A 23,823-nucleotide genomic window follows, 5' to 3' on the forward strand; every position below is an offset into this window, starting at 1 on the left:
TAACTCACTCTAACATTGTCTTCCACTTCACTTCTACCTCCAGTTGTTTCAGAATTGTAGTAGTTGCTTGCAAACCTTTAAAGGGTCAATGGTAAATGTGTGTATTTGAGCATATTTAGGGGCGGATCACTCACCGTCCGTGTGTTTGATGATGTTGTCGAGGAGCAGAGGATACTTGGTGAGTCTCTGCATCTCACACACCAGCAGGTCTTTGAGCTGCAGCCGTCGACAGTGAGGACTGGACTCACACTCCTGAGGACGCACAGCCAAACCACAACAGCTAAAATAAAACTAGTTTGTGATCATGTTTAATTTATATATCCAATCCAACATTTAAATAGAACACATTATTCCAAATTGTTAAAAGCAGCCATTTACAGCTAGGAGTTGGCTATAATGACAACAATCAGTATCTCGATTTTATATTTATTAATTTATTTATTCATATCTTGATAACAATATTTAGATTGTATATGAGCAATAAATCAGGAATGTGTTCAAATGTGTCGCACAAACCGTTAATTGACCATGAAACCCGCCATGGTACAGAAATATCATCAGCTAACACGTTGAAAAGTGAAGTACCGTATTTTCCGGATTATAAGTAGCACTTATTTTCATAGTTTTGGCCGGGGTGCGACTTATATTTATATTTATACTTATACTCCGGAGTGACTTATATGTGATATTATTTGTTATTTTCACACTTGCAACCGCATTTCATACTCCAGTGCGACTTATATATGTTTTTTTCTTCTCTATTATGCATTTTTTGGCTGGTGCGACTTATACTCCAGTGCGACTTATAGTCCAGAAAATAGGGTAGGTGTGTTTTTGAGGAGGATATGGTTTAAAGATCATATTAATCTGCTTTATATGATCAGTTAAATATTTAAGTCATAGAAAACGGGCTTGTTCCTGCATCGTTTACTGTCGTTTCTGGTTATTGTTTGGTCAAATACATTTAGGACTACAGAATTTAGAATAAAACGCCATTCATACAAGTCATCCTTCATCCTAACCCGCCATAACTGGGCATAAAAAGTGAAAGTGTAGACGCATATGTACCTGGATGACGTGAGCGAATCGCGGGTCTTTGCGCTGTTTGTTTCTGATCAGCTCCAGCGCTTGCGACTGTTGGCTGCACAGCTGAGCCGTCTGCTCCTGAAACTCTTCCCCGGCGGCGCCTTCAAACTGAAAAACGAAACACGCACACAACAAATGACTTACGAGTCTACGGATCGATGCCGATACCATTCATTCCCCGTCCAAACTAAAACGTACCCGGGCCAGGATTACGTCCCCTATGTCCGGCACAATTGGAGACTCTCTTCTCTTTACCATTGCTTCACAAAGACTCGCTGAAAAGGGAATACAAAAGAAGCATTAAGGCACATTTAAGTCAAAGAAAAGCAGACGAGAAACAGACGACCGATCAGTTCAGACTTTACTTTACTCAAACACAAAGATGAGAAACGATCAAAAAGCCAACGTATTGCTACAAGCAGTTATCTTTTGTAGCGCCCAAAGTCCCACATTGACATAAACTCAACGCAAATCACTTTATTGGTCCGTTGAGGAAACAAACAAAAGAAAACGACACTAAAAGGCGCCGCAAACGTGGTTTTAGCGCGACACGACGACATGTTTTCTCACCGTGGAGTTCGTAGACTTGCTGCAGGTTGGGGAAGACGCAGGCCAGTTCGTCCGAGTTCAGCACAGTCCTCATCTTCTGGTAGAAAACCTGGTCCAGCACCCTGAGAGTCCGCAGATGGGACACCTCGGTCATGAACAGCTCTGAGGGGAAAGAGGAGAACGGTGTAAAGGCCGGCTCCGTCGCAGCAGGAGTGTACTGTACGAACAAATAACAACCTTATCTATGTTTCACTAAACCCAAATAAAAAAAGGCCCTGTGCCAAACTTCCCCCGTTCTCAAACAGAGACAGAGGTAAACATTTTAACTTAAACATAGGCCTGCCACAATAACATTTCCTGAAGTAGATAGATCGTTTCGTATTGATTTCCAGAAGAACGCATGCCAATAAAACAAAGTGCAATTAATAAAGAGTGCGATAAAACAATGTAGAAGCAAGAAAAAATTGTGGTGCAGTGCAAAAAGTTTGCATGATTAAAACCTGTTCATTCTGTAAATTGAACAATAACTCGATACAGGACTTATTAGACATTCAAATTCATTGTGGAAATGAAATATGCGATTGCAAAAGCGGAAACTCCATCGTCCCGAAAACAGACACATTTCAGCGATTGCTTCAACGTCATAATCTGATCAAATGGCACCTCTTTATTGTTGCAAACTAAAGAAAATGGGTTTATCATTGAAACACAAATCAAGTGTCTACTTTTGGGTTCATCAAAAATCAAATGTGGTCAGCACGTAAGGGGAAAAATAGGGGGAAAGGCCTGTAATTAAAGGTTTTTGCTCTACATGGGTTTCAGAAATGATGAGGAAAAAGCCCTCAAAATGTTCAGAATCAACATTCCAATTCAAGGGAAAACTTTATTCTTTACTTTTTTAATATGTTTAAAATCTTTTCATCCACAAAAGATCCTCAAAACACCACAACCTTCAAAAATGTCCTTCAAAATTGGCTGAAAACAAACCTGTCATGCAGCCATAGATAGATAGATACACTTCTGACTGTTGTTTTTCCAGTTTTGTCAAGTTATGTGCGTGTTGTTGTCTAAGTGAACATTCTACCCGCTTTAGGACGAAAAGGACGAACTGTAGCTTCTGTTATTGCCAAACTCATGCATATTCATATTAAAGCTGCTGCAGACACATCGATTCAAACGCACTGTCCTCATCACAAAAACAACTGTAAACTGTAGCTCGACGTTTGTGTGATTTCATACCGTAGATGACGGCTTGTCGGTCGACCTCTTTGGGGCTGAGCGTCGCCAGGAGCTGAGCAGGGACCGTCTTCTGCCAGTTTTGAGTCTCGCAGACCTCGTCCTCCAGAGCGGCGGCGTCGGGCAGCAGCGCCAGGGGAGAGTCCACGCTCCTACGGGACGCCGAAACACCACGTTACGCTTGCACCGCGCGGCGACGGTCGGGGGCAAACGTGCGAGCTACGTGTGGTGTTGAGATGAAAGTGTGGTGGGGCGTGTTATGAGAGTTATGGAGACTCACCTGCGCCTGGAGCGTGGGGTGTATGGGGGAGTGGGGTTCTCTAGAGACCTGAGAGACATATGGGATGTGATGAAGGGCAAATATATGTGCTTATGAACTCTGATACATACAAAAGATCCTACCGTCTCATATTTTTGAGATAGTTTGTTAGTTAGGCGTGTAGTAAAGAACAATGGAGCAAATATATATATATACGTGGATATTTAAATAATGCATCAGGAAAGTGCTAAAATGTGTCTGTAAATGTCTCGGTTGTGGAAATATTAGAATAAAAGTTTAAAAAAAGTTGTTCTATCTGATCTGAAAACATGCACATAGGGATGTCACAAAATGAACTTACCGTATTTTCAGGACTATAAGTCGCACCTTTTTTCATAGTTTTGAGGTGCGACTTATTACTTATATTTTTATACTTACATACTTATACTCCAGTGCAACTTATATATGTTTTTCTTCTCTATTATGCATTTTTGACTGGTGCGACTTATACTCGGTATACTTAAAATACGGTAATTGGAAATTTGGTTGTTTCGAGGGGATATTCTTTTCGCTGAATAATACAGTATAATGTTAGGATTATTGTGAGTAAAAACATCACGATTTACGATCATTGAGACTTTGACCAAACAACAGTACCATCTTTCATTTTCCTTAATTCTTGTGATGTAACATGTAACACTATTTCTCAAGTTTGTGACAAAATGTGACAAAAACAGCCAGATTAAAAAAGTTCCTCTATATTTAGGATTCATTTTTGGCTGTATATTGAGCAAAAAATACTTAATTTTGCTTCTAAAATTGTCACGATCATTATTTTTTGTGTTGTTCCGATTATATTGTGACCTGAATATTAACTCAATAATCATGACTTGCACATGAGCCAGTGTTTTCAGCGACGCCCCCTGGTGGTCAGTGATTCACAGCTGTAACTAGTCTGACCAAATAATTGAATCTGTATCAATAAAGTCTGTCGATTCGCCACACTTTCCAGACTTTTCTACAAAGCTCTGAAGACCTTTGTGTTGACATGAACCACAAGATGACGTTGTTTTTTGAAATGACACGCGCTCTTGGGCTTCGGTGTGTTTATTTACCGCGCGGAGCTGCTCGACGCCGACGATGAGGCGCTGTGCTGCAGCGGTCTCAGTCCGGCGCTCTCCCGCTCCTCGCCGCACTCCTCCATGTCCACGTCGCTACGGGAACGGGGCACGGACTCCGGCCCCAACCCCGCCCCTCGCCGACGCCCCTCCCCCTGCGCCTTTAGAGACTCGCTGCGGGCCAAGCGCACAGAGATGGTCGGGCTGTGGGAGGAAACAGACATTTTATTTCATCTCCTGTGTATTTATGGAATGACATAATGATGGACATAAGGATCATGGAAATACTGACTTGAAAATGGACAAATTTAACAGACTATGGACAAAATGGGACAATTATGCACCGTGATTTTTATTTTATTGTACAAGGGTGTTATTTTACTTCACTTTTTATTTTTTGCTTGATCTCTAAGTCATGTTTTTTCCCCTGTTCTGTTGATTTAAAAAACTATGAAAAATAATAAAAATAAAGGTTAATAAATAAAGTGACAAACAAACAAAAAAAGTGTATGTGTAGAAGTATTGTATATTAAATAACATATCCCCCCTATAAATGGATATATATAGCTATTTTTAGTTCTTATTTTTCCCAATTTGTATTAATATGACAAAAACAATCACAAGGATAAAATATATTTTAAAAATCTTTTTTTTTAAATAAATAGCTCAAAATCAAATAAAAAAATGTTCCGACAGGTAATGCGATTTACGTATTAAAAAGTAGGATAATTTTCAAAGTTGTCATTTCAAACACATCCAGGAGCATTATTTGAGAAAAGGTCCAAAAAAATAATAATACCGTATTTTCCGGACTATAAGTCCATATAGTTTTGGCCGGGGTGCGACTTATACTTATATACTTATACTCCGGAGCAACTTATATGTGATATTAGTTATTTTCACTCTTGCAACTGCATTTCATACTCCAGTGCGACTTACATATGTTTTTCTCTTCTCTATTATGCATGTTTTGGCTGGTGCGACTTATACTCCGGAAAACACGGTAGTTAGAAATTTGGTTGTTTCGAGGGGATATTCTTTTCGCTGAATCACTGCAGTCTTCGGGATTTGATCATCGCACCGACTAAAGTTCCGATCTGGTTTGGATTTGCGAGGCGCGGTTCCGCTGTCGTACCTGTCCATGCCGTCCTCCCCCAGGCTGCTCGAGGACAGCCTTTGAGAGTCGGAGCTGTCGCCTTCCTCGCCCGCCTCCGAGCTGCTCTCAAACTGCTGGATGATGTTCCTCACATTCCCGGGACGAACTGCGCGGAAACAGACACGAGGTTAAACGGGGCCGAAACACGCAGCTCGGACCGGAGGGAATGTTTCAACGCAAAACATACGGAACGCGATGGAGAAATATACAAAACTGGAATACCTTCTGAGGGAGACAACGGGGCATGGAACGCTAAAAATAAAATTAAGCAAATGAGAAATCAGTAAAAAAAAAAAAGCTAATTCAAACAGACAATGGGCAAAATAATGAACAAAATAAATTCAAGCTGATGATTAATGAGTATTAATAAACGTAGCATTAATTAAGATGTCTAGTTCCCATTTACTTGACTGCGATGTATTGCGTGGTTTTCCAATGTATTTCAAAATGGGATTTCTCTTCTTGTCCTCGCCATCTTTGTCCTTGTCTTTCTTGGCACTGCTCAGCTGAAATAATTGACAAAAAAGACATTTAAATTTAGCTCAAGACCTTTTTAATATGTTTTATACAAGTTATGAGTCTCCACAAACCTTTTTAGACTTCAGAAAGGCCAGCCACTTGTCTTTTTCGATGCTTAGTCCCGGGAAGACTTTTGAATCTCTTAGTTTGATCCCAGAGTGTCGGAGGTAAAGGAGCACAACTGATGCTATTGGAGAGCTAAAAGAATCAAATAAAGAAAAGGATTACACATTTGACAAATAGCAAATCACAATAAAGCGGAAACTTTGAAATTGTGTAAAATGTCTTGGTGGAAATCCTGCTAACCCTGTAGTTTAGACCCGAAAAGTGGCTCTTGAACTAGTTTAGCAGTAAATATTTCAGCTCATGGACATGAACTGAATTTTGGTTTATAAAAATAGCTTAGCAAATATTGGAAATGATCAATTACAATCATCATTCAGCTTGAGAATGAAAAAATGTTTGGTTTAATCGACAATCGTGGTTATTCTGGTCACAAAATGAAAGGTTAGAACTAAAAAGTGACAATTTTTAAAGCAAAAGTAAGCTATTTAATTTCAATCTACTAAACATAAAAGGCAGTTTATGCCACTTTTACTTCAAATTATCATTCATTGTGACAAGAACAGGACCAAAACAAGTCTACAACAGGCATAAAATGAGCTCAGTTTTAGCCCAAATAATGTAATTTAAATAAAGTGTGAACCCAGCCATACTAAAGGTGAATATGTAAGTGAATTTATGTGAATTTTGTCAATGAACATGACTAATCAATAAACGGGAGATTGGAAAATTGCGTTTCTTCCTCTAAAATAAGCGTAATGATTACTCACCTTCTGTCCTCTTCGTGCTTTGATCTGTAACCAGAACAAAAACAAAATTAGTCACAAAATCCAGCGTAAAATGATGTTTATCGACGGTTAAACTGAACAGTTCGTTTGTCGGTTTCCTTGACACGACCACGGTGTCATGCGTCGGTGTCATGTGCTTTTCCAGGTTGTGACTTCTGCCGCGACCTTTGCTATGGTTGCTCGGCTGAGCTCGTTCAGTCACTTTGCAATAAGACTTTTATAGAGCGTTCCTGAGCAAACACTCCCGAGCGCGAGGACGGCTGCTCGTAAAATTCAACGTTTATTTTGGTTATTAAATCTGTCGCTTCAGATTTACTCGAGCGCGTTCACTGTCAATCTGTTGAGTGCAAAAAATGAGTATCTACCGGTACATTAAAGATGTACTGTGTTACTTTGTGGGATGTCATCGCGTTGCCCGGAATGCTCCACAGTGTGACAAAAAAGAGATGTGAGCTGTAAGTGGGACTTGTGGCGTTACCTGCTCGTTTCCATGGGCTTAACACTGTGAAACGTTCTGGCCAAAGCTATTAAATTAACTCATTGTGACTAGTCGACTATAAATACTAGAATAGAATTTTGACCCTAAAAAAAAACAAAACCTTTAATAACAAAAGGCAGCAGCATTATTTATACCAAATAATTAAAAGTGCCAAAAAATAATAAACACATTCTGCTTTTCATCACTAAGACACTTTATTTGTAAATATTGTCAACATTTTGTGGGTTAAATATGTATTTTAAAAGTATCAATGTAGAAAAATAATAAAGAAAAGTGCCCCTTTAAGTTGGATAACCAGAATTCAAAATATCTATCCTGATTTGACTACTTTTATAAGAATGGATTGCTTGGCTGGTCTACATTTTGATTTGTTTGTTCATTATTATTTTGATGTTGTTAATCATATATTGTATTTTGTCTTGTCATTTTGTATGTGACTGTTATGTTGATTTAAATGTGCCGTGATGTTGTTTGCATTTATGTTTAGTTGATGTTCATTTGTGTTATTATTTTTCATTTACACTTTCTGGTCATTTGTGTTGAGTTTATTTGTTTATAAAAAATGAAAAACTAGTTGCAAAGAAGGAGCAATACATGTAGAAATATAGTGAAGGCTTCTAGGTAGAAAATATTAACAAATGGAGTGTATTGTTATAGAATTGTTTATGCTCTTTTGACATTTATATTTAATAATGCCACAGCTCTATTGTTTTGTGAGTCTACATAATCAATTATCAAAGAGGGAAGTCACAATATCAAATTTTAGTGTTAATTTAGTGTGATTATGGTGAGAACAAACATCACGTTACTATTCCTCAAGTTTGTGATCGGCTTTACAAAATGTAACTTTCTGCAAAAGAAAATAAAGTTAAATTTGACAAAAACCTCCATAAAAAAAAGGTTGTTTACATTTAGGTCAAATTTTAAGGTCTATAGATTCTAACTACAAAAAGACTTAATTTTGCTCCTAAATTGCCACGATTCTAAGTTTTTGGTTCTTCCGGTTGTATTGTGACTTCAATAATCACTAATATCGATTAACCAAATAATCTTGACATCTCTTATCAAAACATGACTACTATTGTTGTTTATAGTCAACTAGGAATGTTTAGTTGATCAATTGCTGCAGCCTTACAATTTACCGTAAATTTTTTGCAGAAAAAGTAGAAGAAAAGGTCCTGAAATACCCACTTCCCTGCGTATTCCATCTTAAACTACACCCCTGCCCCGGCGTTGAACCTTGCGTCCCCGGTAAAAAGAGTCGGACTCACAGAATCTCCCAGAGGGCCGTGAGCTGTCGGTCCACCACCTGACGCTCTTTGGCCGGGTCTCCGTCCAGCTGCAGCAGGTCGCCCTCGCCAAACAGAGAGCCCAGGCCCATCATCTGCTTGTTCCTGTCAAACGCAAACACACACGGGCGACGTCATCACACGAGGAACACGACGAGCGCCCGAAAGAGTCACAAACGTCTGGGACAACTCAGTCAATGTTGAACGTTGACTGACACGACGTGGAAATGATTGCGACGTACAAGTATCGTGATATTGATATTACTGTAAAATTTGAGTATATATACTTTTTGACAGAATGATTTCAGTTAGATTAAAGCAGATGTGTCTTGAGTGTAACGGTGTCAAAAATAAAAACTGAGACAAAATCAAGACAAAAAAAGGCTCATTTAGACCGAAGACGAAGAATAATGAATATAATCTTCAAAGTATTTAGTTTGTTGTTGATATTGATTATTGTATAGCTCAATACTTTTTAATTGACGATGCTTTAATAAAATAATAATAATACATTGTTTAATTTAATTAGGTAATAGTTTATTTTCAAAGTGTTCTTGAAATGATCTAGTATGTCAAAGCAGCTGGTTTGCCTCTATAGTCTTTATCATGAAACTTTCAGAGAATATGTGGCTTTTAATGTGCATTTTACTTCAAAAACTGCGACCAAACCACAACCTACTCACATGTACAACTCGTATGTAAACAATGATTAACCCTGGGCTAAAATATTATCTGTGTCGTTTGTCTTTTGTATATTATTTTATTTTTTATTGTTCGATATGGACCAACTGTGTCCAAAATAAAGTCTGAAATGATTAAAGAAAACCATAACTAATGAATGAAGCCTGGACCATTAAGAGAAGAAACTTGGATGGACTTGGTCTTCATGAATGTAAGGTTCAGCACAAAAACAATAAAGGGAATTAAACTGTTTTTGATCGGAAAATTGTTATTATGAATGACATGAAGCCAACTACCCTTTCATTATCGGTCTTTACCTGTAATCTTGGATCTGCTCCTGAATGTCGGGTAAAACCTGCTGCTGCAGCTCAGACAGAGGTCCTCTGATGTCCTCCTGCGCGTGGAGGCGGGTCTCTGAGTGGACAAAAACATAAAGGGTATATTAACGGCTGCGTCGCGTTCTAAAGGTGACTGGAAAAACAAAGGAATCTTACCAATATCTGTGAGGTACTCTTCTCTTACTTTGATTTTCAGTGGCTGCAGGGACAATAATCAAAGTGTAATCAATATGAAGTTTAATATTAAGATCTGAACATTGGTAAGATGCTTAAAGACGCTCGTCACGTACAGCGTCTGGGTCCAGGAAATGAGAACAGATCTGAGGTGCAAGAGCGCGAGCATCTTTAGTGCTGGAGCCGAGGTAAGCCTCCACCGACAGGTAAAACAGCTGAAAGAAAGATGTACAACTATGACAACTATATAATTATTCTATTTGGTTAAAGAAATAAAGCTTACTAATGTTTACTTTCAAATCAAGATCAAGACAAGGTTAAAATAAGAACTAAATTGAAAAGATTATGATGAAACACATTCTGATATTTGCTCTCTAATAAACGTACTTGTTATTACATGTGATGTGTCTTTATGTCAGTTACTATAATTTATCATTTGTGAAACCTTAGTTACAATTAAGGCTGCAACGATGAATCCACTAATTGGGACTAGTCAATAATAGAAACTGATTAAATGTAGTACTTGAACTATACAGACTGTAAAACCCATGTGAACAATCAGATGACCCAATAATTTGTTCACTTTTTTATAATAAATGACATTAGCATTACAAAAATCAAAACCATTTCTGATTTTCACCCATAATACAGAAACAATTCTTTATCTGGAGTCCTACAGTCAGGATATTTAAACTTGTATTTGGTTGATAATGTGTTTAAAAAGTCTGAATGAATTAGAAATAACCCTTATCGACCACTTAACTAACTGTTAATTGAAGCCCTGGTGTCAGTGCGCGGGACGTTTGGTTTAATTTGAGTTGCATGTGTGTGGGACAGACCAGAGGATTGGGGTCGAGGAGTTGGCATAACACGTATCTCATGAAGACAGTCATGTGCGCGGGTCGCGACTTCAACAACTCGATGTCCTGAAACGGGCCGTCCATCTGAGGCGAGGGGGAGGAAAAAAGGGGGGGAAAAAGGAAAACGTTGAGCTTCAAAAGACGACGACAAACGACGACGTGCGGACGAGATAAACGCCAAACCTCAACGAACTCATAACCGTCGTCCTCTTCGTCTTCATCTTCGGGGCTGATGATCTGAGCCTTTCCCGTCTGCTGACACAAAACTATATGTTAAAATCTAATATTGAGATGATCACTTTAGATATTTATACGATCTGATCACTCCAGAAGTAAGATATCGTATTTTCCGGACTATAAGTCGCACCGGAGTATAAGCACCAGCCCAAAAATGCATAATAGAGAAGAAAAAACATATATAAGTTGCACTGGAGTATGAAATGCGGTTGCAGGTGTGAAAATAACAAATAATATCACATATAAGTCGCACCGGAGTATAAGCACCAGCCCAAAAATGCATAATAGAGAAGAAAAAACATATATAAGTTGCACTGGAGTATGAAATGCGGTTGCAGGTGTGAAAATAACAAATAATATCACATATAAGTCGCTCTGGAGTATATGTATAAGTATAAGTCGCATGAAAAAACTATGAAAAAAGGTGCGACTTATAGTCCGGAAAATACGGTAATGGTCAGATCTTTGGTGCGGCGCGTAAACATAACCAGTGAATAGTGCCAATCGTGTTTTTATCATTATATATTACATCTGTGATCTGTAAACATTATTTTAAGTGCGTTCGTTCTCACCGAGTTCGACAGGGGATGCGTGTCGGAGTTGTGTCGTCTGTGTTGGGACGTCCTGAAGGAGGACGACGGGGAGGAGTGGGGGCTGTCAAAGGCCTAAAGAGGAGGAAGAGGGTGAAGAGGGTGAGGGAGGTGAACACACGACCAACAAGTCCATTCACCTTAAGAAAACAAACAACACAAACGCTCTACTTACCTCCATGTCGCCCTCGCCTGAGTCCATCGATAGCCGGCCTGCAGCGACAATGAACAGAGCGTCAAACAGTGAACGACGCAGTGAGACGTGAACGTGACAATGGAACCCTCCTGGACAAATGAGGGATTACGCCCAGCAACATGACAACGTCGCCCTTTCCCCCAAATTATTACTCCTTTTCTGTGGCATAGTCCCTGAGGTGAATATGTATCGTGGCTCTACGTCAGTCAAGTGCAGGTTTGTGAAGAAATAAACGAAAAATAAAAGGGATTTCTCTGTGATGTCATCAAAAAGCGACGTTTACAGACAAATGACACACTTTTCTAACAGTTTAAACAATGATTTAACAAAATAATGGTGGTGTTGGATGGAGGAGGTTGGACTTCTGCGGTTCATGTCCAACATTATAAACTTCACCTAAATTGTCAATTCAGGGAAAAAGAGGCTAATTATTATCTATTTATTTTTGTAAAATCTTAAATATAATCATCTTCAGTTTTACCTGCCATAAGAGCTTGAAGTAGAAGGATATTATTGTTAATGAATGATACAAACGTAGTATAATATAGAGTTGGGCAATACCGTATATCAAAATATAGATAATATTGTGAATGTTGTTTTGAATATATGCAAAATGTGATGTATAATAATAATAAAAGAGTTGATTAAAATAAAATTTAAAAAGGTTAAGTTGTAAACTGGTGATACTTCTGCATTTTTGTTCATTTGACCGACATTTCAGTTTAATTATAATAAATTAAGCCTCAACTATGTTTAAGGACATTTATGTTGGATTAATATAATATTGTCTGAATATCGTTATCAGAATACTCACAAAAATAGAGATAATTTGTCAATATGGCCTTGCTCTAATCAGTCAAAAAATAACGGTTATAATAAAGTACCGTAAACACATTTGAAGCTTTTCTAAATGGATTTAAAGTAACAGATGGTCGAGGGAAAGTACTGTAACTGTTATGTCCGTTCATGTCCAAAAGCGGGATGAAAAAAGTAAGATATCGTGAACAAACCTCCTGCTAAAATGTAGCTGGTCACCGATTCTGGCCGCGATCCCTCCTAAAGGAGATAAAACATCATGTCAAAAAGGTTTCCGGTGTTAAAAACGCTTTCATGTGTTCGATAGACGCTCGCTCCACTCCACCTGGTCTTGTTGAATCTTGATCCGGACTTGGTGAGCCCTTCTCTTTGCACTTTCGATCCGCTCCTCCAGTGACGGCGACGGGTTCCTCAAGCGCTCCTCCAATAACACCTGGACATAAAACAAACGATAAGAACTCACGTTTCCGTCTAGTAATCGCATGCAAAATGAATGAAATAAAACTAAAACAGGGGCTTTGCATACTACACATTTTGCCTTCAATTGACTCAATCCAAATCACATTCAGTACTTTGTCTGTGCCGTACCTGTAGCTCCGCCTCTTCCTGCTCCAGCATTTTCCTGAGTATTTCAGTGGCATGTTTTTGAACTTCAGGGTCCTAAAACAGAGACAAATAAAAAATGGCAATTTGTTTGAGCTACAAATACTGCGAGGACAAACAACGTCACAGACTTCACAACCGACACAATTATTTAAAGCCTCGCAGTGTACCGTATTTTCTGGACTATAAACTATAAGTCGCACCTTTTTTCATAGTTTTGGTCGGGGTGCAACTTATACTTATATTTATACTTATACTTCAGAGCGACTTATATGTGATATTATTTGTTATTTTCACACTTGCATCTGCATTTCATACTCCAGTGCGACTTATATATGTTTTTTTCTTCTCTATTATGCATTTTTTGGCTGGTGCGAAAATACAGTAACTTTTTTTTTGTTTAGAATGTTTTGTTGCACCAAAATTGTATAAAAACCTGTGTCATTGCTGTGAACAGGCTTGCATCTCCACAAACCTGACTCGTACAGCTCCTGCTTGCAAATGCCGTGCCTTTAGTAGCATAAAACGTATCTATCTGCATGAGGAATGTTACAAAGCATGGTTTTAACTTTATATTTCCGTGGAATTAACCAGCTGACTCTTTAACTATGAATAATTCAAAACATTAGTTGGAGTAAGAGAACGGGACAGTTTCTCATGGTACTGGGCCGAGAAACTACAATTTATACTGTCTGACCACCTTTTTGGAGGGCTAAACCTCTTGTGGTTATTCTGTGACATAAAAGTATAATGTATATATCCGAGTACTCCCAATATCAGTACTTTCAGTGGCTCTTTCACCTGCAGTGGTTTGGGTCCAGTGATTCTTTGGGTGCTGCTGAGTCCTGAGGGCAGAGGCGGCGGCGGAGGGGGCGGGATTTGTCCACCGAGAGACGTCCTCGGATTGGGCGAGAGGTCAGTGGGGAGGGGCTCCAGCGGCACGGAGGCAGCGGAAGGGGGCGGGCCTTGTAGCGTGAGAGCGACGTAGGTTCCGGCTGCGGGAGGAGGACAGGACACAAATCATTTAAAAAGTACATATTTTTACTGCTATTTTTATGATTGTGTATTGTTTTGTGCCACTGACAAACATCAAGACTTAAAGCTTTTCAAATTAAGCATTCGATAAGACTGTAAATAGTGAGAAAATGAAAGAAAATGATAAAAAACAGGCTAAGGGAACTTGTTTACTTTTAGGTGAAAACTTGCACATGGAGCAAATAAATGCATTTCTCTTCAATTACATTTAATGCCGTCAATAAATGTCTTTGTTGTTTTAATACCTTTAGCTTTTTACTTACACTTGATGAGTTTGACCACCTCCTGATGGGTCATGGAGGACACCATCGAGCCGTTCACCTGACGAAATGCATGGTTAAAAGGTCTATTTGAATCTCGTCACATTTGCAGAATAGAAAATACCTTTATGATCCGGTCTCCTTCTTGGACTCCAGCCTTGACCGCAGCACCACCTGTAAGAAGGATTAACGACACACTTTAAACAATGCAGGAAAATGTAAATTACAGGTCTAAAAGCTAAATCAAAAAGTGTCTAGAGTAACGCTCGTATACATCGTATTTTCCGGACTATAAATCACACCGGAGTATAAGTCGCACCAACCAAAAACTGAAAAAAACAAATTGCACTGGAGTATGAAATGCGGTTGCAAGTGTGAAAATAACAAATAATATCACATATAAGTCGCTCCGGAGTATGAGTATAAGAATAAATATAAGTATAAGTCGTACGGCCAAAACAATGAAAAAGGGTGCGACTTATAGTCCAGAAAACACAGTACAGTTGATCCCTTTGTGATCTTAGTAACACCCCAATAACTAATTCACTTAATTATAACCCAATATTGAGGCAGTATGTCCAAAAATATGTTAAAACATATTGACAAATGTATTGAATTTAAGTATCACGAACATGTTTTAATCAATTTTTATCTTTAATTAGGTTTTACAGATTTTTTACTACAAACAATGTTGTGAATTATCAAAATGTCATCAAAACAACATTGACTATTCTATCAGTATTTGCATAATCTGCCCAGCTCTATGTGCCGTGCCGTGTCGAATCGTAACGGTCAGACTGGTTACCTGGCCGAACGTTCTGGACCAGCTTCACCCTCTCCCCGCACACGGTGAAGCCGAAGCCCAGCTGGTCCTTCTGAACCACCACGCATCTCTGGACCAGACCGGTACCTGAGGAGCCACAGTCACAGGTCAATCACCAGAACAAAACAATCAGGCAGAGCGTTTCAATCGTTCAATAGCTTCGGTCGTCAAAACGGTGGAAAACGGTGGGACCCTGTGGGCGACGCTTCAACTGTGGCTGTGGCTGGTTCTGCAGAGGAGTTTGGGGCTCGGATTTTTTTTAACCACAATTGACAAGACGTTGTACAACACAGCAATGTTAAAGAAAACCTTGTAGATTTGTGGGGTTTTTTGCAAGATTGAAATGCATTGGGTAAGGAAGCTTTTTTATTTTTTTTTAGAATGTAGTTAAAGATTCAGTTGTAATCTTCTGGACACTGTTTATTTTTTTTTTAAAGAAGATGTTTCAACTCTTATCCAAGTGACCAAAACTGAATATTTATCTAAAATTGAACATTCTTGGACGAATGAGGGATTACACACATTATTTTAGACTGTAAAAATCAGGTGCAGCAGCTTTAAAAGGATAAATACTATACATTATTTGTTATGTTATTGGCCTACAAACATGCCTTTACTTTGGCAGTTCATGTTCTATAACAACAACAACAAAAGTTTAATAAAAAAAAACAAAGGAGTTCCAAACTGAGCTTAGGGCGCCGTCTACTGGCAGCAGAGGGAATTACAAAAAGAAAGAAAAATACATGGCTTGCTTCTGTGTTGCTAATGAAGCTACGTAGCTGCAATGATCGTGATTTGACAAGAGAAATGCACAGAACGAGCCTGGTGATGATTTATGGACTGGAAAACGTCATTTATCGAGGAGATTCAGAGTGTTTTTGACGCTCGGAGGGGAGAGGACTTTCTAAATTCGACTCCAGGTATGTTTTTGATGAGGGAGCAGTGATAGAACATGGTTAACAGCTGAAAAAAGTCAATTTAGCATAATATGTGTCCTTTTAAGTTAAACAAAAAACACTTTAATATTAAGCATGTGTAAGTAGTGAATGGGAGATGCCTGTGTTTACCTGAGCTTTCTGTGGGAATGTCAGCGCAGGGCTCCCTCTGTTGGGCGGCAGAAGACTTGCGCTCCGAGTCTCCGATGGTTAGACTGCTCAGCCTGTTGTGAGGGGAAAATATGAACAAATTAAACTTTTTTAAATCAAGTGAAATCGTTACAATCAACCAACCAAAATGAATTTCAAGAAACAAAGAGAAAGGATGACACAGAGACGGCCGATGAATATTGATATATGACATTATATAGGCTACATTAAAGATATGCACGGGGCAAGAAATGACAAGATACACGTCGACAACAAGAGGACTCACCAAGCAGCGAAAGGGCTGAAGGCGAGGCATGATAGAGGGAAAGGACACAAAGAAGAGGAAGAGAAGAAATATACTGAGTGAAAAACCTGCCTTAAAGAGAGAGGACACAAAACGGACCAACAGGAAGAAGCGCACACCATAACTGTACCTGCTTCTTTAAAAACAGACACTGTTAACACCGCGTGCCCTGTTTATTTAGCGATGACGCTAAAGGACGCTACAGGACATCATGTTTCTGCTTTGGACGGAAAATCCAGCAGGAAATGCGAGATTTTTAAGATAAAATACAGCCACGACGGCATACGACAAGAAGGTTTTTCACGATGGTGTTTGTTCATTTAAAGAAGGAAAGAAAATAACACTTCTCTAGTAGCGACAGTAAAATGAAGTCTGGTGCATGATATTGCTTCAACTGATACTCAATATATTCACAACAAATAGCTCAAGATTGGGTCAGAGGTTATTTGTAGAGCACCAAACATTAACTATAGACATACATTTAATACCTGGTCTTTTATAAGAAAACTAAAATCTAGTATATTGTATTTTACACATTTTAAAAGGTTTAAAAAATGATCTAGCAATTATTTTTGGATTATTAGATTAGCCTTTACATTGCAAAAGGCCCATGAGTGACATTTTTACTAAATTTGACTCAGATGAAGCTGAAAGTAATGCAGTTTGAGGTCGTCGTGATGGATTATTACAGATAAAATATTAGACTACAACACTAAATGTTTCCTGTGTCCTTTGATGCAATTGCTCCTTTCCTGGGCCATTCATTTTCAAATAAAAACTAGTAAAAAACTCAAAATGATCAATGAATTTCAGAACATGTTTGTAAAAGTCTAAACTACATGATTTATAGCAGATTTAAAACTGAACCCCAAAGAGACTAGGGACTTGTTTCTCTGCATCGCACATTACATTGCCTAAAGTACAGTATTTGTGGTTTGTGAAATGCAACTTCAGTTCAACCACGATACATCTTGCATCCCTATCGTTTCAAACCCATGCAGCCTGTACCAAACGTACACCATGCATATGACGTAAACAAACCTCCACATGCATTTGATTTGATCCATGCACGGTCGTTTATGAACCATCACAAAACTGCCATGCCTCATAGTCTTACTCTTTTGCATGGATCTGTGCCAATCCTACTGTCCTACCTTGACAGACGGGCGTTTTTCTTATTGGTCGCCCTGACGTCACACGACACACACACAGACAGTGGATGGAGGAACGAGGAAAGATGAGCAGAAAAAACAGATGAAGACAAAGCGAAACCAAAGCACAGACAGACATAATGATGAATACATTTTGTGATCATGGATTTAAAAAACAAAACAAAAAAGTAAGTGCCAGTGTTTTCCAAAAGAAGAGACAAAAGTGGCCCCACAATGTCTAAATTTCCCCGTCAAAATAGGGTTGATTTGTTTTTGCTCATAGGCAATAGTGACATTTAAGGTCAAAACGGTATAAGATTATTAAAATTGCCAGGGCCATCATAGCTTTAGCAGAAATGTGTGAAACAATGCAGATAAACACAGTAATAACACGAATAACATGAACGTCATGACAAACTAATTACAAAGTGTTTCTGTATAAAAAACATGATTTGAGTCAATGTTAACTGATAGTTGTTAAAAGCCATTATGAAATATATATATATATATATATATATATATATATATATATATATATATATATATATATATATATATATATATATATATATATATATAATGATTCAAACCTGACAATTATTTTTTGATGCTAGATATGAATGAACCATGAATGTACCTGTACAGAATTAATGAGAAATTAACAAATTAACCGCTGCAAACCCCGAACCAAACATCCATTTAAGCAAAATAGAGAGGCAACTGACTGTGCTGCAATAACAGTTTAATATGTTTAAATGGGAACTACGTAAGTTCTTAGATATAGCTTCTTTTCTATTGTTGTTTTACCTGGAATGTAAAGCAAAAACATTCTCATGAGTCGGTCTGTTACTAAAATTACAATTTCGACTAATCGTAGGGACGGGAAATTAATCAAAAGACAGATCGAAATGTGAAATCATCAATTATTTGAGGGGATTTTTGAATCGAGAGGTCCACGGTCGATAAAAACATGTGGTTTTGAGCAGAGGTCAGAGGTTATTATTATTATTACGGCACAGATTAAAAGTCTGTATAGTTTAAATAGTATAGATTTTCTTTCTATAATTCCCAGCCCTAACTAATCGTTCAATACATCAAACATGGAACAATATATTTTGGAGCTCAATATTTATTGTGTGTGGGGTTTTTTTTGTACTAGTGGTGAGGTTTTTCTTTTTTGTTATATAAGATTTGAACTGTAGAGGGTTGAATAAGTCACTTTTATAGCCAATTATCAGTTCATTTGGCTTGTTATTCATTGCAGCTCATGCCATAATGATACTGTAGGTTCAAAAGAGGTTACAGGGATTATCCTGCTGCATAGTTATCTTATCAGTCATATAAAGTCATTTCAATATGATATTTTATCGTGATATTTTCTGAAACAATAAATCATTGTGTCGTCATGACAGGCCTATTTGTGAGACAAGCAGGCAGAGGCAAGACCACTTCTGCATTGTCCTTTCAAATCACTACACCCAAATAGTATATAGTATTTGTAAATGGTTCTGTAAATGTGGTCCCAATTGAGAAGTCCAATCAAGTCAAGTCTCAATTCATCGAAATAGTGACACAACTTTGACTCAACACATATCCAAACGTCTGCAAACAGGTGACGGACCCTTCACCATTAAACGTACAGTTTGTTTCCTCATTGGTGCCAGCCCGTTTGACTTGTTATTCGACAGCCCGGACTGCACTCAAGTCTGATAAGGACATGTGTGGCATTTCAAGGCAGCGCAATTTCAACCGCAGAAGTGTCTGGTAGCGACATGAAGGGCAAAAGCATGCATTATTCAGCCCCAATGGCGTGGTGGCGGTTGTGATGGCGGCGTGTGAATTGTTACCTGTCCAGGGTAGAGGTGGGCTGGCGTAGGCTCATGTCTGCAAGCCTGTGGGGCACTCCTCTTCTTCCGGATGCAGGGCTTTACTCTGTCACTGCGCTGCGGCTATCATCACCATCTTCTCTTGCCTCTTGAGTTTTCATTCCACACAAAGGGCTCCTCTGTCTGGGTCTGATCAAATCTGCAAGTTTTCATGCAATGGCCCCAAGGACGCCCTCATCATGCACCCGAAACACCTCTAAACAAAGTGCTGCTAAAACTAACCCTGATTGTCACATCTGGCTTTTTGAGAGAGTGCAAGTCGACAGAAGAAAATAAATATCAAATTGAGCTGAAAGTGGCACGTGGAAACTCGACCAGTACTGCCAGTTTCAACAAAGATCATCAATCATGAATGAAACGTCTCGATATGGGTCAACAACTCCCCTTCGACTCTGCCTGCACAAAGCTACTGTAAACAGTGTAATTCAATGCAAACTGTTTACCATGCAACACCGAGCACGCTTGCAATTTGACACAAAACAGCTCAACATTGCAAACTTCTGAGCTGCGACATTGTTTGTGGTTAGCTGCATAGTTGGATTGCTGTAGTTTGAGTTACATTATAGCCACGCAAAACATAAAGTAGCAGGAATTAGTTTAGAATTAGTGCATCAAGTGTAATATCAGTCACATGTGTGTAAAAGAGGCCAGTCTCAAGCTAGCAAGCTCGAATGCACACGCTTTAGCCGACTGTAAACAACTAAACCAGATTATACCCTTGGCATTCTATTACATGCTAACGACATTGCTAATTAGCAGGTGTTAGCTTCGACTGCATCTGGAGGAAACACACACAGCGGCGAAGCCTGTGGTGTGTGCGAGCTTATTCACACTGCAATGGTAAAATAATAACATATGCAAAGACAGTCCTTCACTAGACCGATGATGGAGGCAAAAGAGGGCCGCGATCAGTCCTCGGCATCACGTACGTGGCGACCCGGATTGTGCAGCACGATCCGAACGCACGCAGCGGCGAAGTTTGTGTGCTAGCAGGCTAACGCGCTAACTAGCAGCATCCGTGAAACAAAACTGACGTTAACATGGGGGAATATCACGCGTCCGAGTGGAAGGGAAAGGGTGCAATTGTACGCGTAAATTCCACGTCGATATATCCATAAAAAGTCCGATTTTGGAGGAGTCCTTGCGCCAGATTATGCTGCAGCTTGCTAGCCCCGGTGAGCTAGCGCTAAATGTTTCCGTAGAGATCCACCACAGATCTTCCACTGCAGCAGCAATGATAATGTCCGGTATCTTTAAAGGTGCCAGTCGAACAGACACGGGCTCCGGGTCAAGTTAGCGCGGGACAGATGAAATGCCTTTGAGTCCGATCCAAAATAGTGATGTTTTCCGAGTTGTTATAATCGGGACAGGCTGGACTGTCCTCCTCAGAGATCATACAAACACAGCACGTCTCCCTCTGGTGGTCACTGTGCGGCACTGCAGTCACCGCACAGTAGAAAGTCACCGCCACAGGTTATGTAAAGTCAATTTACCAAGAGAAGCCGCTAAATCAACTGTCTGCGGCGCAATATATGGCGTGCTTCAGGTTTATACGACCACAAGGCCTATAGTTTGACTCAGCAGCAACTTATGAACGTTTATGTCATTTGTAATATTAAATAAATGTCTGATTATCGAAGGCTTGTATAGTAAAATAAATGTCTGCAGTAGCCTAGGCCTTAATAGCATTTGCCAGAATCAAACACAATTTTTCATGCATTTTCTGAGATAATAGCTACTGTTGCATAGGTCTCTATTTGATCACATTGGAATATATATTTTATAAAGAATTGTATAAAAAAAACTATAGCTCCGGCCATATAAGTAATATCCTCGGGTTCATCTATAACAAAACAAACAAAACAAGATTTGCACAAATAAGCAGGCCTAGGTCTAAAAGCACAATATAATGAGCTGTTACTGCTTAAAGACACACATCATAATGCTCTTCACTTGGTTAATACATCGGTTCTTCCACTTAGTCTTCCCAATAATAGAGATGGCGTCATATTAGAGAACATGCGCCCAGAGAACACGCCCGTGGGAGAAAAGAGAGAGGAATTGCATGACTCTCTCACCGCTGCTCGAGGGGTTTCCACACTTGACCAAATAAGGGCCGCGCGGGGCGTGCGTGGGGCCCCGGGCCGGCGCGTGGAGGGGGACGAGGAGGCGCACACTACACACGGTTTCACGGAACTTCAGGCACGCAAAGCACGCGTCCCGCAACTCCACACGTACATCGAAATAAAACACCCCCGAGTTTAGGTAAGTCTCCGTTGTTACATGTTATTACACCTCTCTGATTGTATTATAACTCAAGAGTCTTTGTCGTGGTTTATTTTTGGGAATAAAGAGGGAAGGGACTGATGTGGGCGCGGTATGTCCGCTATGTGCACGGATGATCACCTTATTGCGCATATTTTAGCGACAAAAACCGTGCCATAAGTCGCTTTACTAACGCGCTATATGCATAATACTTGAAAACTGCCTATAGCCAACTTTAAAGTACGATTTTGCAGTTGGTAAGTCACTGATGCAGGCGCAAACTTTGCACAAACAGCTCATAATTCACTTTGAGTCAAGCTGTTCAACCGCTGTAGACCCACTTTCTTTGCTTGGTTTTATTTGTACTGCTTTCATCTGTACGTTACTAACCACAAGGGCAAACCACTCTGCTTCCTGTCTTCACCCTGAATGTGAGATTGGCCCACCACGTTCACCAGAAACACAGTGAACCGACATGTTCTGGGTCATATTCATGTGTGATTCAAATAGAACTATAGACTATAAGCATTGACCCATAAAATACACATTAAATCTGTTACACTGTAAATATAGCATGTTATCTGCCTATATCTTAGCACAAATCACAAGATAGATAGATATAGATTTATAGATTGATTCTTCAACGTTTATGAGTCAAGAGACATTTCTCAATATGATATACAATGAAATACCTAATCCTTTATTCAAGTCCTTTGACCAAATACAGAAAATATATGATTAGTAAAAAGGACAAAGATGCAAATGATGCTTTGGAGTATATTCTACATTTTTAGAATATGTATTTTATGTTTAACTTATGAGTGTGTGGCTATAGTTTACATATAGCACACATTGTTCGATTATATTATCGTTATATTACTGTGTTTGCCTTACAATATCTTGCCAAATTATGATTCACAGATTGGTTGCAGTTCCTGTCTGCACATGCCGTTAGCTTTGCATGTTTCCTGTTTCAATAAGTCTTCCTGTCCATGGCAGGAAAGAGGTAGAATCTAATCAGAGGTAATGAGAGACATGTTTTTCCTTCAAGGGGAATAAATGTACTGTACAAACCTATCAGCCGAGCACAGTCACTGCACTTATACTGCCATAAATTGTGTCAATTAATTCTTCAAAAATAGTATAATAAGTAAAATGTGTTGTTGTAATATATATTATTGAATGCCAATTATTTACATATATTGTAACAGATAAAAAGAGATAAATCGGTCAGTAAATTTGCAATTGTTAAACATATTTTACATTCAATAAATATTTCCTTCTTTAATCATATTAAACAGAACATTAAATAAAAGGATGATTATGTGGCTATACCACCTCTTCAGCACTAGAGAGAGCCATTTATTTTCTTATATTTAAAATCACTTGAACTTGGGGACTTTCCACCGACTCTAACATCACTTCCTTTGATGATACAAACCTCAGAAACGAGCCAGAGTTTATACTGTGGTATTTAATCCTACATGATGGTCCTAAAATGGTCAACAATGCATTCATGTATTTTAGTCTACTGCTAAAATATACAGTTTATTACTACTATACTAAAAAAGTATAGTATTGTTGTGTGTGACAGTTGCATATGCAGAGTACACTTATTCTGTGCTTCCTTTTTGTGATTGGTCATTATATTCTGTTTATTTGTATTTGTTCTCAACAGTCTGCTGTGCATTTGAGAAACTGAGATGATTAACATGAACTCTTAAGTGCGTTCAGTCTATCACTGTTCATTAGACGCACTGATGCTCCGCCTTCTCCCTGAACAAATAATCATTTAAATAATCATGATTCAATGTTATGATTTAAATAATTGTGATTATTATGCTTTCCATAACCGAGCAGCTAAATTACAACAGTGATTTATGCCTGGAGGTCAAACAATTACACACAGAAACAATGGAGAAATGATGTATCTGGAAATTGTAATTAAATGCATACA

At 38.8% G+C, this 23,823-nt stretch overlaps 2 protein-coding genes across 8 annotated transcripts in view; one reads left to right on the forward strand and one right to left on the reverse strand.

Moving 5' to 3' along the window:
* Nucleotides 1-20,989, reverse strand: part of arhgef11 (Rho guanine nucleotide exchange factor (GEF) 11) — a 33,991-nt gene extending 13,002 nt beyond the window's left edge. For 2 of the 7 annotated variants that reach the window (XM_072458551.1, XM_072458545.1), the window contains exons 1-29: nt 16,547-16,701; nt 16,243-16,334; nt 15,158-15,262; nt 14,477-14,526; nt 14,356-14,413; nt 13,859-14,052; nt 13,043-13,114; nt 12,780-12,887; nt 12,649-12,694; nt 11,618-11,655; nt 11,425-11,517; nt 10,799-10,867; nt 10,595-10,699; nt 9,872-9,970; nt 9,738-9,780; nt 9,561-9,657; nt 8,545-8,667; nt 6,757-6,780; nt 5,995-6,121; nt 5,811-5,910; nt 5,627-5,656; nt 5,384-5,510; nt 4,246-4,452; nt 3,152-3,199; nt 2,875-3,023; nt 1,657-1,797; nt 1,285-1,361; nt 1,069-1,194; nt 135-252 (exon numbers count right to left, since the gene is read on the reverse strand). In XM_072458551.1, coding sequence (XP_072314652.1) covers nt 135-252; nt 1,069-1,194; nt 1,285-1,361; nt 1,657-1,797; nt 2,875-3,023; nt 3,152-3,199; nt 4,246-4,452; nt 5,384-5,510; nt 5,627-5,656; nt 5,811-5,910; nt 5,995-6,121; nt 6,757-6,780; nt 8,545-8,667; nt 9,561-9,657; nt 9,738-9,780; nt 9,872-9,970; nt 10,595-10,699; nt 10,799-10,867; nt 11,425-11,517; nt 11,618-11,655; nt 12,649-12,694; nt 12,780-12,887; nt 13,043-13,114; nt 13,859-14,052; nt 14,356-14,413; nt 14,477-14,526; nt 15,158-15,262; nt 16,243-16,334; nt 16,547-16,686 — 2,806 coding nt within the window. In that variant the 5' untranslated portion in view covers nt 16,687-16,701. Of the gene's footprint in view, nt 1-134; nt 253-1,068; nt 1,195-1,284; nt 1,362-1,656; nt 1,798-2,874; nt 3,024-3,151; nt 3,200-4,245; nt 4,453-5,383; nt 5,511-5,626; nt 5,657-5,810; nt 5,911-5,994; nt 6,122-6,756; nt 6,781-8,544; nt 8,668-9,560; nt 9,658-9,737; nt 9,781-9,871; nt 9,971-10,594; nt 10,700-10,798; nt 10,868-11,424; nt 11,518-11,617; nt 11,656-12,648; nt 12,695-12,779; nt 12,888-13,042; nt 13,115-13,858; nt 14,053-14,355; nt 14,414-14,476; nt 14,527-15,157; nt 15,263-16,242; nt 16,335-16,546; nt 16,702-17,718; nt 17,752-19,562 lie in introns of those variants that run through there. The other 5 variants (XM_072458548.1, XM_072458549.1, XM_072458550.1 and 2 more) reach the window with 5 other exon arrangements.
* Nucleotides 20,990-21,782: 793 nt separating this feature from the next.
* Nucleotides 21,783-23,823, forward strand: part of LOC140372003 (myeloid-associated differentiation marker homolog) — a 3,688-nt gene continuing 1,647 nt past the window's right edge. Inside the window, exon 1 of the mRNA XM_072459246.1 lies at nt 21,783-21,866. The gene's annotated coding sequence lies outside the window, so the exon portion shown is untranslated. The remainder of the gene's footprint in view (nt 21,867-23,823) is intronic.

The sequence above is a fragment of the Eucyclogobius newberryi genome, unplaced genomic scaffold, assembly GCF_026437365.1.
Source record: "Eucyclogobius newberryi isolate DKJ021-1_F unplaced genomic scaffold, fEucNew1.0.hap1 SCAF_22, whole genome shotgun sequence".
Classification (NCBI taxonomy): domain Eukaryota; kingdom Metazoa; phylum Chordata; class Actinopteri; order Gobiiformes; family Gobiidae; genus Eucyclogobius; species Eucyclogobius newberryi.